The sequence below is a fragment of the Ornithorhynchus anatinus genome, chromosome X3 (genome assembly GCF_004115215.2).
Source record: "Ornithorhynchus anatinus isolate Pmale09 chromosome X3, mOrnAna1.pri.v4, whole genome shotgun sequence".
NCBI lineage: Eukaryota > Metazoa > Chordata > Mammalia > Monotremata > Ornithorhynchidae > Ornithorhynchus > Ornithorhynchus anatinus.
The window spans coordinates 1123173-1136260 of NC_041751.1; the positions used below are offsets into that span (position 1 = coordinate 1123173).

Here is a 13088-nt window from a genome sequence, read left to right on the forward strand (position 1 = left end):
TCTTTCCCTCTTCAAAACCTTACTTAAAAATCACCTCCTCCTAGAGGCGTTCCCAGACTGAGCTCCTCTTCCCCCTCTACTCCCTCTGCCATCCCCCCTTTACCTCTCCGCAGCTAAAGCCTCATTTTCCCCTTTTCCCTCTGCTCCTCCACCTCTCCCTTCCCATCCCCACGGCACTGTACTCGTCCGCTCAACTGTATATATTTTCGTTACCCTATTTATTTTGTTAATGAATCGTACATCGCCTTGATTCTATTTATTTGCCATCGGTTTTTACGAGATGTTCTTCCCCTTGACGCTGTTTAGTGCCATCGTTCTTGTCTGTCCGTCTCCCCCGATTAGACTGTAAGCCCGTCAAACGGCAGGGACTGTCTCTATCTGTTGCCGACTTGTTCATCCCAAGCGCTTAGTACAGTGCTCTGCACATAGTAAGCGCTCAATAAATACTATTGAATGAATGAATGAATGAATTCACTTCTCAATGATGCAGAGAGAGTCGAGGAATGAGGAGAAGTGGACTATGTGTGTCCAACCTGATTAGCTTGGTTCTACCCCAGCACTTAGTACAGTGCCTGGTACATAATAAGTGCTTAACAAATACCATTTTTTACTCAAAGAAAAAAGAGTCTAAAAAGCAAGCGAGGTAATCCACCTTTTTAGCTGTGACTCTGGACATTGACACAACAGTTGTGCAACCATTCCCTCAATGCCACCTGTGTGCCATACTTAGCGTCGAGGACAAGAGAGGAACACCATAACGATAACGGTGTTTGCCCAGTGCCTACTGAGCCCTGAGGTGGATAATCATATGAGATCCTGGCTCAGCGAGTCCACTGCTCCCTCAATCACACCTTTCCTCCGCAGAGCGAGGAGGAGGAACAGATAATAATAACTGTGGCATCTGTTAAGTGCCGGCTACGTGCCGGGCACCGTGCTAAGTGCTGGGGTGGACACGGAAATTGGGTTGGACACAGTCCCTCTCTCACGTGGGGCTCACGGTCTCAACCCCCATTTTATGATGCGGTAACTGAGGCCCGGAGGAGTAAAGTGATTTGCCCGAAGTCACGCAGCAGACAAGGGGCAGAGCCGACATTAGAACCCATGACCTTCTGACTCCCAGGCCCGTGCTCTATCCACTATACCATGCTGACATCATGACACTACACCGGATGATACACAACCAGTTGCTCTGCAGTGGACGGGGACCGGGAAACTCCAAGCAGAACACACAATGATGCTTTAAAGAAACCATGAAGCCCTCGGATGACAGGGCACACCCATGCATATCTGGAGCTGCCAGAGACAACTCTGGTGTTCAGACATTAGAAACGGGGTGACTCTCTGGGATCGTAACAGCGGAAGGGAAGAAATGCAACCACCGCCAGGTACTGTGGGCATGTCAAATACAAGAGTGGAGCAAAGCTAAAATCATCACCATCTTCCAACCTGAGGGGCTGCTCTTAATGCAAGCACGAGAGACCCTCAGCGGAGACCCGGTGGCCGCGCTTTCCGTTAAGAGGTAGCCGGTTGGCGTCCCGCCCCGCAAGCCTCCTTTGTGTTTCCGGCCCCCGGTTCCGTCCCACGGTTTGCCACCTGCCGACGCCCTAAATCCCGGCCCTGCCCTTGACAGGTTCGTTAGGCGGCTTGTCATCAGCATTCCCGGGACCCCTATCAATGCCGGCGGGGCCATTTCAGTGTAATCTGCCAGAGCGGAGCCTTAACTCGATCTGTCAGTGCTATCTTATCACATATGCTCGGGCAGAAGCAGCTGATTGAACCCCGGTGCCCCGAAAAGCTGCTAATTGATCTGGAAACTGCCCCCCTGGCTAGCGGAGCCATTTCTTCAGTCCCTGCGGCTTTGATGAAAGGGGCCGTTTCAAACAGTAATATTGGCATTGCACAAACAGTCAGCGTGTGGGTGTCCGTCTCCCGCTCGGTATAGATCCCACTGCCATTACCCTGGCGTTTGAGTTGATAAATTAGACCTTGCTTGTCACAGAACGGTTACTTTCCTTCCTGCAGGAGAAGCAACCAGCCCACTCACGGAACCTGGCCTCGAGGATGTGGGCTGGCTGACCCCCTCCCCTAGGACCCCATTAAACAGAGTGCTATAGTTCAAGGACTTGAACCAGCAGAGAGCAGAGGTCGACCAGAGGTCCACGCCGAGGAGAGGGCTAAAAGTGGTCTCCCAAAGCTCCCTTACAGTAATACAAAATCACGGAGGGAACGTGCACACTAATCTTTCTCCAGGGTTATAACCCACAAAGATGGGGACACGCTTGACTCTTTTACACTGGTGAAAATTTCAGGAAATGAATGTCCAAAAAACAATCAACGCTTGTCTAATTCCTCATTATGAAAATCAGAGAATTCTAATCCCAAACATTCAGCTGTTTGAGAATCTGAATAGCTCAAAACCTCTTTTTTCCCCAGCTCGTGCTTACTTGTTTGCAGCATCCCTCCTCAACTGTTCGTGCTTCATTAGAAGATTTTTTCGGTCTTGGAAAGCTTTCCTGACCTTGTACCCTTTGTACACGGCCTGAATCTTGAAGGCGGCAATGTCTTGTATGGCGGCGATGGACAGGGCCCCGTGCTCCAGCATATACTGGATGACTTCATGGTGCTCTCCAAGCAGAGCGTAGTCCAGGGGCGTGTACCTAATGCAAGAAAATATTTTCAAGTCATCAAAGGTCAAGACCCAATCAGAGACCTACATTAAGGTTGAAAGTTGGGCAGGGATCATCCCTGGGGAATCCCACACCCCTCCCTTGCCCGATGGGGACAGAATTCCTCTCCCCCACAGTGCCTACAGGAACCACCCCTGAGGCCATGCTTGTGCCCTAGTTCTCAGCCAACAGACGGTTTCCCAGTACCTGTAATCAGAGCCCAAACATTTACCCTGTAGCATTTATGTAGATTGATAATTCTGGTATTTGTTAAGCACTAGGGTGGATATAAGCAAATGGGGTTGGGCCCAGTTCATGTCCCACACGGGGCTCACAGTCTTAATCCCCATTTTACGAATGAGGCGACTGAGGCACAGAGCAGTCAAGTGATTTGCCCTAGGTCACACAGCAGACAAGTGGTGAAGGTGGGATTGGACCCTAAATCCTCTGACTCCCAGGCCTGGGCTCCTTCCACTAGGCCACTAAAGGCTTAGATTAAATTTACACTAGCTTAATTACTACTTATCCTTCCATCAACAGGCATAGTGTTTGCCATCAACAGGCATAGTATTTGTGAATGAACTGAATTTATCCGTTCACCGTTCCCACCCAAGCTCCAGTAAGACTGTAAGCTCCTTGAGGTCACGGTCTTTGTCTTACTGGATGTTACTCTGCAAACAGCAGGCATGCAAAAAATGCCACAGGATGACTTCGCACTTTCCAAAAGAACTCCCTGCTTTCCTGGTGTTTCTTAAATGTGTCGGATGATTAAGGAATTTGCCCAGAATGTCCAACCCTTTCCCCGAGATTTTCCAGGTCCAAGTGAATGTGTTCTGCAGTGAGTGTGTTCTTTCAAAATGCTCCTGGTGGTGACCTAAGGAGGGAATGAGGCCCGGCAGCAGGAGTGGAGCCAGCAGAGTTCCAGCTCAGCTAGAATGCTCCCTCTTCTTGGCCCTAGACCCCCCAAAAAGGAAGAAATGGGAAGACCCGGTCTGCCAGGATGGCGACTCCTGCCTGGACCCTTGGGTGCCACCCTTCTCGCCTCATGCCCGAGGCCTTCCCCGGTTGACTGGAAGGAGCAGGTGGAAGGTCCTGGCCTCCTCTTCCCTTGGCTGTTCCAACCAGCTCCTCCCGGCTGAGGCCACCTCCTTCCTTCCATTCTCCTTGTCGGGAAGCTCTGCCCAAAGGCCGCTTGTTTCCTCCCTGACTTCCTGCAATCGATATTGGGTCTGGATCCATCCTAAATCAGGGCTGGTCCATCTGTGGGCTCCTTGGATGGATGTGGGGGCGGGGGGGGGGGGGAGGAGGAGGAACTCAGGCTAGTCCGGCCCATAGCCCCCAAGGAAGAAGGTGAAGAATAAGACGCCTGAGTATGTAAGGTAGATTTGTGTCATTTATATTGTCTCAGTGTAGTGTAATGGATAGAGCATGGGCCTGGGAATCAGACCGTCATGGGTTCTAAACCCAGCTCTGCCACCTGTCTGCTTTGTGCTTGGGCAAGTCACTTCACTTCTCTGGCCCTCGGTTTCCTCATCTGGAAAATGGGGATTGAGACTGTGAGCCCCACGGGGGACAGGGACTGGGTCCAATCCAATTTGCTTGTATCCACCCCAGCCCTTAGTACGGTGCCTGGCACATAGTAACAGCTTAACAAATACCACAGTTACTATTATTATCATTATTACATTCACTTTAGAAACCTTAGTTGGCCTGGAATTCTGTCTTTTCAGGAGCAAACTTGAATAGCAGGGATAGAATCAGAGTAGGTGCTTAATAACTATTTGAAAGCTGATTTTTTTTACTTAAATTGTATATTTCATTAATTAACCTAGCCACTCACTGCTAAAATCGGGGTGAGCGAATATTACAAGAAAGGGCTTCACGGAACAGAGTAGCCCCGGCTTCCTGGATACCCTAGCTCTTAATGAAATTACGGCCAAAGGGGCTGACGGCCCATAAAAGAAAAGTCAGAAATTGGTCATGCCATGCCAGATTAAAGTCCCCAAACCTCGTCCCTTTCAGAGCATTAGAGTGAAGCAAATTTAAGCATCGGTAGCAGAGGGAGGCTGTCAGTCGGTAACATTTATTGACTGAAAGCCAGTAGGAGTCGACAGAACGTGACGCCTGGTCGTACGTTAAGTGAAATGGTTCGTGTCAAATGCTGAGAAGTCAAATGAAAGATCTGCTTGATGGTAAGCAGTAAAGATGCCGGGGAGCTAAAGATGGGGAAAGGAGCCCCAGAAAGTCCAACTGAACTCGCTGTCCATAGCTGGTTTGACAAGAACACCTGAATCCCCGAACTGCGATGTCACTTGGTATGATAACCCAATAGCAGAGCGAGCGCCATTTCTCCAAAGAGCGTGGATGGTGAAATGCTGCCCGGGGCCAAGAGACAGAGCTAACCGTCCCGCAGATATTTCGGGAAGACCCTCTCTTGGGCAAATTCCAAACCAAGCAACAGTTTGGGAACAGATTTTTCAAATGAACAAAGCACAAGAACTATCATGGGTGAAACTCATCACCTCGCTGCAACACCTTAAGCGTGTGCGAGGTATGATGAGACGGTGGCCTGGAGCCTTAGGTTCTGGGGCTTCGGCAGGCTTCACATGTCACTTTGACGACTGTTGGAGACTTTTGTTTCTGTCGATTTGAGGGAAGGGATGTGCCTGGATCTAAATGACAACCTCTCTGGGCTCCAGCTTCCCCTTAGTAAACTATCTCCTGCTGCAATTTATGTTACTTCCTCTCATTGAATCTCCTATGGACTGGAGAATAACTGGGCAGCTGCCTCTTCATTCAGTGAAAGCACTTTGAATTCTTGGAAGGAAAAGCCCTTTATACCTGGCACGTCACTACTATTGTTGTTACTATTATCATTACTGCTTATGGGATAAACATTTAACAGAACACTTGCGAAAGTTTCTTCTGGCTTTGGTTTTCATCCCGGAACTGAACCCAAAGAGCTTTACTAAATCTGGATGGTCTCGGCATAAATTTAAGAGTCAGTGAAGAATAACTGCACAGCAGATGCCTTTGGAGGTGCTGAGTTTTTAGATAAAAATTCAATTTTAGGACCAATTTGTAGAGCACTGATTTTTGAGCAGTTCAGATTTGTGCAGGTGAGGGAAGGAGCTCTGAAATACATTCTCACCCTCTTGCCCCACCGACCCCTTCACCCAAACGGCCACCACACTGGTCCAAACACCGTCATGGCCCAGCTTCACTTCTGCATTAGCCTCCTTGCAGAACTCCTTGCCCCCAGTCTCTCCCCTTTTCAATCCACACTTCAATCTGGTGCCCGGATCATTTTGCAAAACGTTGTTCTGCACACTTCTCCCCACCCCTCAGAACCCTTTTTTTAATGGTATTCGTTAATCAATCGACGATATTTATCGTTTCCTGTGGGCAAAGCAATCTATCATTTATTGAGTGCTCACTGTGTGCAGAGCACTGTATTACGTGCTCAGCATTAGAACACTGTACTAGACCCTTGGGAGAGTACAATACAGCAGAGTTGGTAGATACGTTTCCTGCCCATAACGAGTTTACAGTGCTCTCTGTGGGTCAGGCACTGTTCTAAACTCCAGGATAGATACAAATTAATCAACTTTACAGCTGAGGAAACTGAGGAACAGAGAAGTTAAGTGATTTGCCCAAGATCACACAGCAAGCAAGTGGCAGAGCTGATATTAGAACCCAGGCCCTTGCTCTTTCCACTAGGCCATGCTGCTCAATCACTGGTATTTATTAAGTGCTTACTGCATGCAGAGCACTGAACTAAGTGCTTGGGAGACTAATAATGATTATGGTATTTGTTAAGTGCTTACTCGGTGCCAGGCACTGTACTAAGTGCTGGGGCGGATATAAGAAAATCAGGTTGGACACAGTCCCTGTCCCATATGAGGCTTGTAGTCTTAATCCCCATTTTACAGACGAGGTGACAGAGGCACAGAGAAGTTAAGTGACTTGCCCAAGGTCACAGAGCAGGCAAGGGGCGGAGTCAGGATTAGAACCCAGGTCCTTTTGACTTCCAAGCCCATGTTCTATTCAAAAGGCCACGGTGCTTCTACAACACAACAGAGTCGGTAGACAGATTCCCTGCCCAGAGGGAATTCTCAGACTAGGGGAGCAGCCCATTCCTCTCCCCTTTGAGTAGAAACTCCCGACCAGTGGCTTTACGGTACTCAATCGGCTCTCTTCCATCGTCTTCTCTTTGCTCAACTCCCACTACACCCCAGCTCTCACTCTGTTCCTCTTAGAGCCAGCCTAAACACACTGCCTTGTTCTCATCTCTCCTGCTTGCCAACCCTGTTGCCTGGAACTCCCAACCCCTCATACCCCACAGACCGTGAGATGACTGAGGGGTTGTAAAGTAAAACAAGACTTGGTCTCTATCCCCAACGAGCTTCCTGGCTACCACCGCCTCCCATTCCGCCACCTTCCTTTCAACTCCTGACTCGGAGAGGAAAAGCTTTTCCCCCAAACTAGTCCTACAAGGAAAGTCTACGGGAACTGACCTTAAACCTAGAAATCAAATGAGCGAAACACGCTCTCCCCGACCCCGTCTCCAGCTTGCCTCCGCCTGGCAATATCACAACGGAGGCCACTGTTCTCCCGGGACAGTCCGTTAAGACCCCGCATGACCCGAACACCCAACACACAGACACGCTGACAGAAATGAGACAGGAAAACTGGATAGACAATAATATACCGAAACAAACCACGTGACAGAAACATATAGTTAGTTCAGCTGTACCTAGGCGCTGAGGGATACTGGTGTGACTGGATTCAGGAGGGGGTTAGTCTCGGAAGGCTTCACGGAGCCGGCATATTTTTAGTAGAGCTTTGAGGGAGGGAAGGGACACAGTTATGAAAATGCAATGTTATCCCGGGTCGGTCCCACGGCCCATCCGGCCCAGGACGCCTGGAGGAACCACGGGATGGTTGCCATCAATCAATCAATCGTATGTATTGTATCCTTACTATTTACAGAGCACTATACTAAGCACTCGGAAGAGTACAGTATAACAGAGTTGGTAGATACGTTACCTGCCCACAGTGAGCTTGGTCTGCAGGTCCTGAGGGACCATCCAACATCTCTTACCTTTCCCTTTAATAAAACACCCCAGTCCATTATCCATATATAAACTCTCTGAGTTCTCAAACATTCCCAGCTGTTGTCCATCAATCTGTCCCTCTTAAAACTGCTAATATTTTCCACCGACCCACCTTACCGATGGAAATGAATTTCATGTGCTGGGCTACTCCCAACCCCACCGGCTCCCCGGGTAGGTGAAGTTTTTGTCTTATTTCCTTTTTTTTTTTTTTTTAAAGGTATTTGTTAAACGCTATGTGTCAGGCACTCTTCTAAGCACTGTGGTAGATACAAGATAATCAGGTTGGACACAGTTCAAGTGCCATATAGGGCTCACAGTCTTATTCCGCCGTTTTTCAGATGAGGGAAATGAGGCCCAGAGAAGTAAAGTGACTTCCCAAGGTCACATAGCAGACAAGTGGCAGAACTGGGATTAAAACCCAGATCCTTCTCTGACACCCAAGCCCGGACTTTAACCACTATGCCATGGTTCTTTCCCTTTGCTTTAGGGAAAAGGGGTAGCCATTTCAGGGAAAGGGAATGCTGGGTTCCTAGCAGAAGGAAGGCAGCCCAGAGTGGGCAGGCAGACCCTGGGGAGGCCAGCATTAGCAACTGGAACATGAGGCGACGCGGTAAGGGAAGGGTAGTTGGGCTGGGGTTTGGGAAATGTTTGGACTGGGAATGGATTGCCATATCTCTCTGGATGAGAAACCCCGCCTCCTTCTCCTCTTTACTTCTGACGTGTGGCCCTCCTTGGCTGTCCAATGGCCACATTTTAGAGAAGGAAATTTTTTAGAATTTTAAGTTCGGGTTCAATTCTCCCGAACTGGAAAAAAAACACAAACCCAGAAAACCCAACTTTCTTTTCTTTCAGCCAAAATGGATTCACATCAATGAAAGTACACTTAATAACTAATTTGTTCACGGTCGATTCAGATCAACTTAGGGCATTTGGGGGGTGAACTGTCAGTCTCACCTCTAACGGCAATGGGATCAACTTGTATTTTGGGATGAGGCTTTTGGAAAGTTTGGTCATTTAAAAAAATTGTCATAAACTTGTCTTCTGAGGGATTTCCCTTCTCCCCTCTTATACAGCCTGGAGTTTGGGGGAATAACCAGGAATCTTAGTAAGTTTTTGCTTAGCTCTCGCGTGAGAATATTGTCATTTATCTCACCCAAATGCAGTGCTTTTACCTCAAAACCATGATTAGGACATGGTTAAATTTTGTACTGAAAGAGGAGTTTAATAATGTTGGTATTTGTTAAGCGCTTACTATGTGCCGAGCACTGTTCTAAGCGCTGGGGTAGACACAGGGGGAGTTTGATACTCTAAACAGAGTCCATCAGGTACTACGATGCTGAGCATTTATTTAACAGAAGAAACACCACGCAGATGCTGTTATATGTGAATTATAAAAATGAAAACTAATATGTGTCTGAAATTACTGAAAATTAGCTTCACTTTCTATCAATTTTCAAAAGCCTCGATAATCCCCAAATTACATTTTTTTAACCCAAAGAGCTACCAAAAATTTACCTCTCTTCATTATTTTCCATATGATTAAGAAAAGCGGCAAAATCCAGCAGCAACTTGATAGCGTCAAGGTAACCATTGTTACAGGACCAATGTAAAGCTGTTCTTCCCTGTGAAGAGGAGCCGACATTCAGTAAATCTTATGGCTGACAATCAAACGACAAGCTGGTTTTGCCGTGCACATTAAGATTCCAACATTGGCAGTGATTCCTATAAATCTACCTTGGAGAGGCTGGACATCATTAAATGAGAAACCAAGCCCACAGAAAAGAAAGTCCAGAAGAAGTTCTTTGAATATCGTCTTTTAATTCACTTCCCACCCGGAAGACTTTCCGCCCACCTGGGACCCTCAGCCCATTTCTGTTCCAAACTGGGTTTTTCCAGTCAATTTCCACGCTGGTCACAGCGGGATGTATCAGAGAGGGTCGAAGGTCCCTGAGAGCCCGGTGTCGGCGTTCCGGCTCGTTAACGAGACCAGACGTCTCTTCTGCTACTTTCATTGGTTCATTTCTCTATTCATTCATTCATTCGATCGTATTTATTGAGCACATTATGTATCAAGCCCTTTCCTCCTCCTCCTCTTTGCTGGCAGCCAGAGCCACTGTTGTGACTTGGGCCAACTTTGACCCACCCTGAATCCGGGCATGGGGATTTTGGTTCAGCCATGTGTACGTGCTTCTGCCCTGGTGGCAAACCCCCAAGCAGGGCCCTGAGAAAGACCAGTGCAGATTCATTTCATCATCTGCAAAATGGGGATTCAATACCTGTCCTTCCTACTTAGACTCTAAGCCCCACGTGGGACAGGGACTGGTTATGTGGTATCTACCCCAATGCTTAGCACGATGTCTGGCACACTCTAAGTGGTTAACGAATACCACAATTACTATTATTACTTCTCATCGGCTATCACTGCATCCGGACGGCAGTGACACCGGGAGTAGCCCTGGTTCCTCATCCTCTGCCACCTTTACCTGGGTAGAGGTGACAGCCAGACCGGCTCCTCCTGAGCTGGGAGGCCGGGCCTGGGTGCCGGCAGTGGCCTAAGATGGCAATTGTGGCCTCTCCCCCTCGTCCCGCCTCCATCCCACCTTAGTTAATTAATTAATTAATGTTGGTATTTGTTAAGCGCTTACTATGTGCCGAGCACTGTTCTAAGCGCTGGGGTAGACATAGGGGAATCAGGTTGTCCCACGTGGGGCTCACAGTCTTAATCCCCATTTTACAGATGAGGGAACTGAGGCACAGAGAAGTTAAGTGACTTGCCCACAGTCCCACAGCCGACAAGTGGCAGAGCTGGGATTCGAACTCATGATCCCTGACTCCAAAGCCCATGCTCTTTCCACTGAGCCTCGCTGCTTCTCCGTTGACCAGAAAACTGGTCTCTTTACTTTCTGCCCCCAGGGATCCTCAGCCTGGGAACTGGAGAAGGGGCCAAGCAGCTCTGCTATCCTGTCCTCCTTGGGTTTCCCTCAGAACTTGGGGGCTAGCCTCTCCCCGAAGCTCTGCCCCTCCAACCCCCAAACCGGTAGGACCCTGGGAGCTCAAGAAGGGACGGGAAGTCACTTCCCCATCAGTTCCATCCTTCCGCCACCCTCTCTGCCATTCTCAAAGCTCACACCAGGCTCAGTTTCAGTAGCGACAAAGTCACCTGAAGCTACCAGTGACCCACTGCAATGGATTTCGGAGTGAAGACCACCGACTTAGCACTCTGGGCTGGAAACCCCCCACCCCCGCCACTTGACCTTGGCGACCTGAAAGAATTCATCCATTTTTCTAAGCGCCAAATCTACTAACAGAAAAAGAGCCTGTCTTGGAGGAGAACTGAACGCAACAGGAAGACAAATCTATTGTGATCCGGAAGCTGCGTTTTCATCTCAAGTACTTAGCTCAGGTTAAACTGCCACCTGAAACAGCAAAGTCACGGCTCAAGGGGACCCCGCTGAATGGAAAACTTCCAGAGCAGAGTTCCTACCTCCTTGTCCTGGATGTTGGGGTCGGCGCTGTTTTCCATGAGCACTGCCATGCAGTGTATGTAGCCTCCGTAGGCAGCGCACTGCAGGGGGGTCCTTCCTGCATAATCCTGCACGTTGGGGTTGATTTTATTTTCAATCAATATTTGGCAAACGTCAGCATTCCCCCCCAGGGCTGCCCAGTGGAGAGGAGAATGGCCATCTTGGTCCACGAGATCCACTCTTGCCCCACCTGCAAGAGCAAACTATTATTTAACACAGGATCATCACGGACATTGACGGAGTGTCTTCCGAGACCCGCAACACTGTCCGAACTGGGGCTTGGGAATCTCCGTATCTGATACACATAAATGCACCTGTTACACTACAACACACGGGGAGATAAAAGTCAGTACGGAGAGAACACCCGGGGGAATTTCCATCCCTGAGGAGGATCAAACTCTGTGTCTGGGTTCCCTAACGACTGTAGGCTGTAAACTCATTGGGGGTAGGGAACGTGCCTGTTATATTGTACTCTCCCACACAGTAAGCGCTCAATAAATGCAACTGATTGATCGACGGAACGATGAATACCAAGCCCAATCTGACTTCTTTGACTCGCCGATTGTGCCCGTCCTTACTTCCAAGACGAGACTCAAATAAAAAAGAATGTCCCCGATACAGAATTCCCACCCGCCTCCAAAGTTCTCCACTATTCAAGGAGAAGCTGTAAATAAGCTGCCCTGCCTGGGTGATGAATCAACTTGGGCTGTAAGAGAGACACTGATGCTCTAGGATTTCTCTCACTCACGTTTTATCTCCGGGAAACGGGTGATTCAAGTCCAAACTAAGATTTAAACACAAAACCAAATGGGAGCATTCTTGAAGCTGGACGTGGGGCGGCCTCCTTGTCCTCAGAGCAGGAGGGGGAGAGTATGTCAGTCACCTCAGCCCTGTGGCCAACGAGACCAAGTCCCATTTTTCTGGGAATGGAGAAGAGGTGGGGGGGAGGAGTGGGCCCCTCTGTGGCCACAGCTGGGGCAGATGGTCATATCAGTCGAGGAAGGAGTGGGTGAAAAGGGCTCCTGATTCTAATAATGATAATAATAATTGTGGTATTTATTAAGCGCTTACCACATGCCAGACACTGTACTAAGAGTTAGGCAGATACAAGATAATTGGTTGAGACACAGTCCTTGTTCCACAAAGGACTCTCAGTCTCAATCCCCATTTTACAGATGAGGTAACTGAGGCCCAGAGAAGTTAAGTGACTTGGCCAAGGTCACAAAGCATACTGGGAGAGCTGGGATTAGAACCCAGGTCCCTCTGACTCCCAGGCTCTTACTCTTTCCACTAGGCCAGGCTGCTCTCCCAAGCACTTAGTAGAGTGCTCTGCACATAGTAAGTGCTCAATAAAAACGACTGATTGATCGACTGATTGTAGGGGTTGTGACTCCCACGTCCAGGAGCTCCCTTCCCCACTGCCCACTTCCTCCTAGGCTGCACGGCTGCCTGCCCAAGAACCCTACAATGGGGGGATGCCCCCGGCCAGTAAGAGCAGGGACTTCTGGCAGGAAGGAGTATGGGGCAGGAAAGGGGGATTGGTGGTGGGGAGGGTTGTGTGTGCATGTGTGTGAGAGAGAGAGAGGAATGTGGAAGAGAGTCAGCCTCTCAAGCCCTGCACCACCTGCCTGCCAGCCCTGCCTGTTCCATTTCTCAAAATCTGGGGCCTACATCTGTCGGCGATGATATCACACCCACGATCCTTCTCTCTCGCTTCAGCTCCTTTGGGGGTCCACGATCCAATGTCTGTAAAATCGGCTCGAAAGTCAAACCCGGTCCTC

The 13088-nt window shown here is 49.0% G+C and overlaps 1 protein-coding gene across 2 annotated transcripts in view; it reads right to left on the reverse strand.

The window, feature by feature from the left end:
* The window catches only part of INVS (inversin), a 78969-nt gene that overhangs the window by 14296 nt on the left and 51585 nt on the right, over positions 1-13088 (reverse strand). For both annotated transcript variants that reach the window (XM_029054077.2, XM_029054076.2), the window contains exons 10-12: positions 11268-11497; positions 9299-9405; positions 2445-2657 (exon numbers count right to left, since the gene is read on the reverse strand). In XM_029054077.2, coding sequence (XP_028909910.1) covers positions 2445-2657; positions 9299-9405; positions 11268-11497 — 550 coding nt within the window. The remainder of the gene's footprint in view (positions 1-2444; positions 2658-9298; positions 9406-11267; positions 11498-13088) is intronic.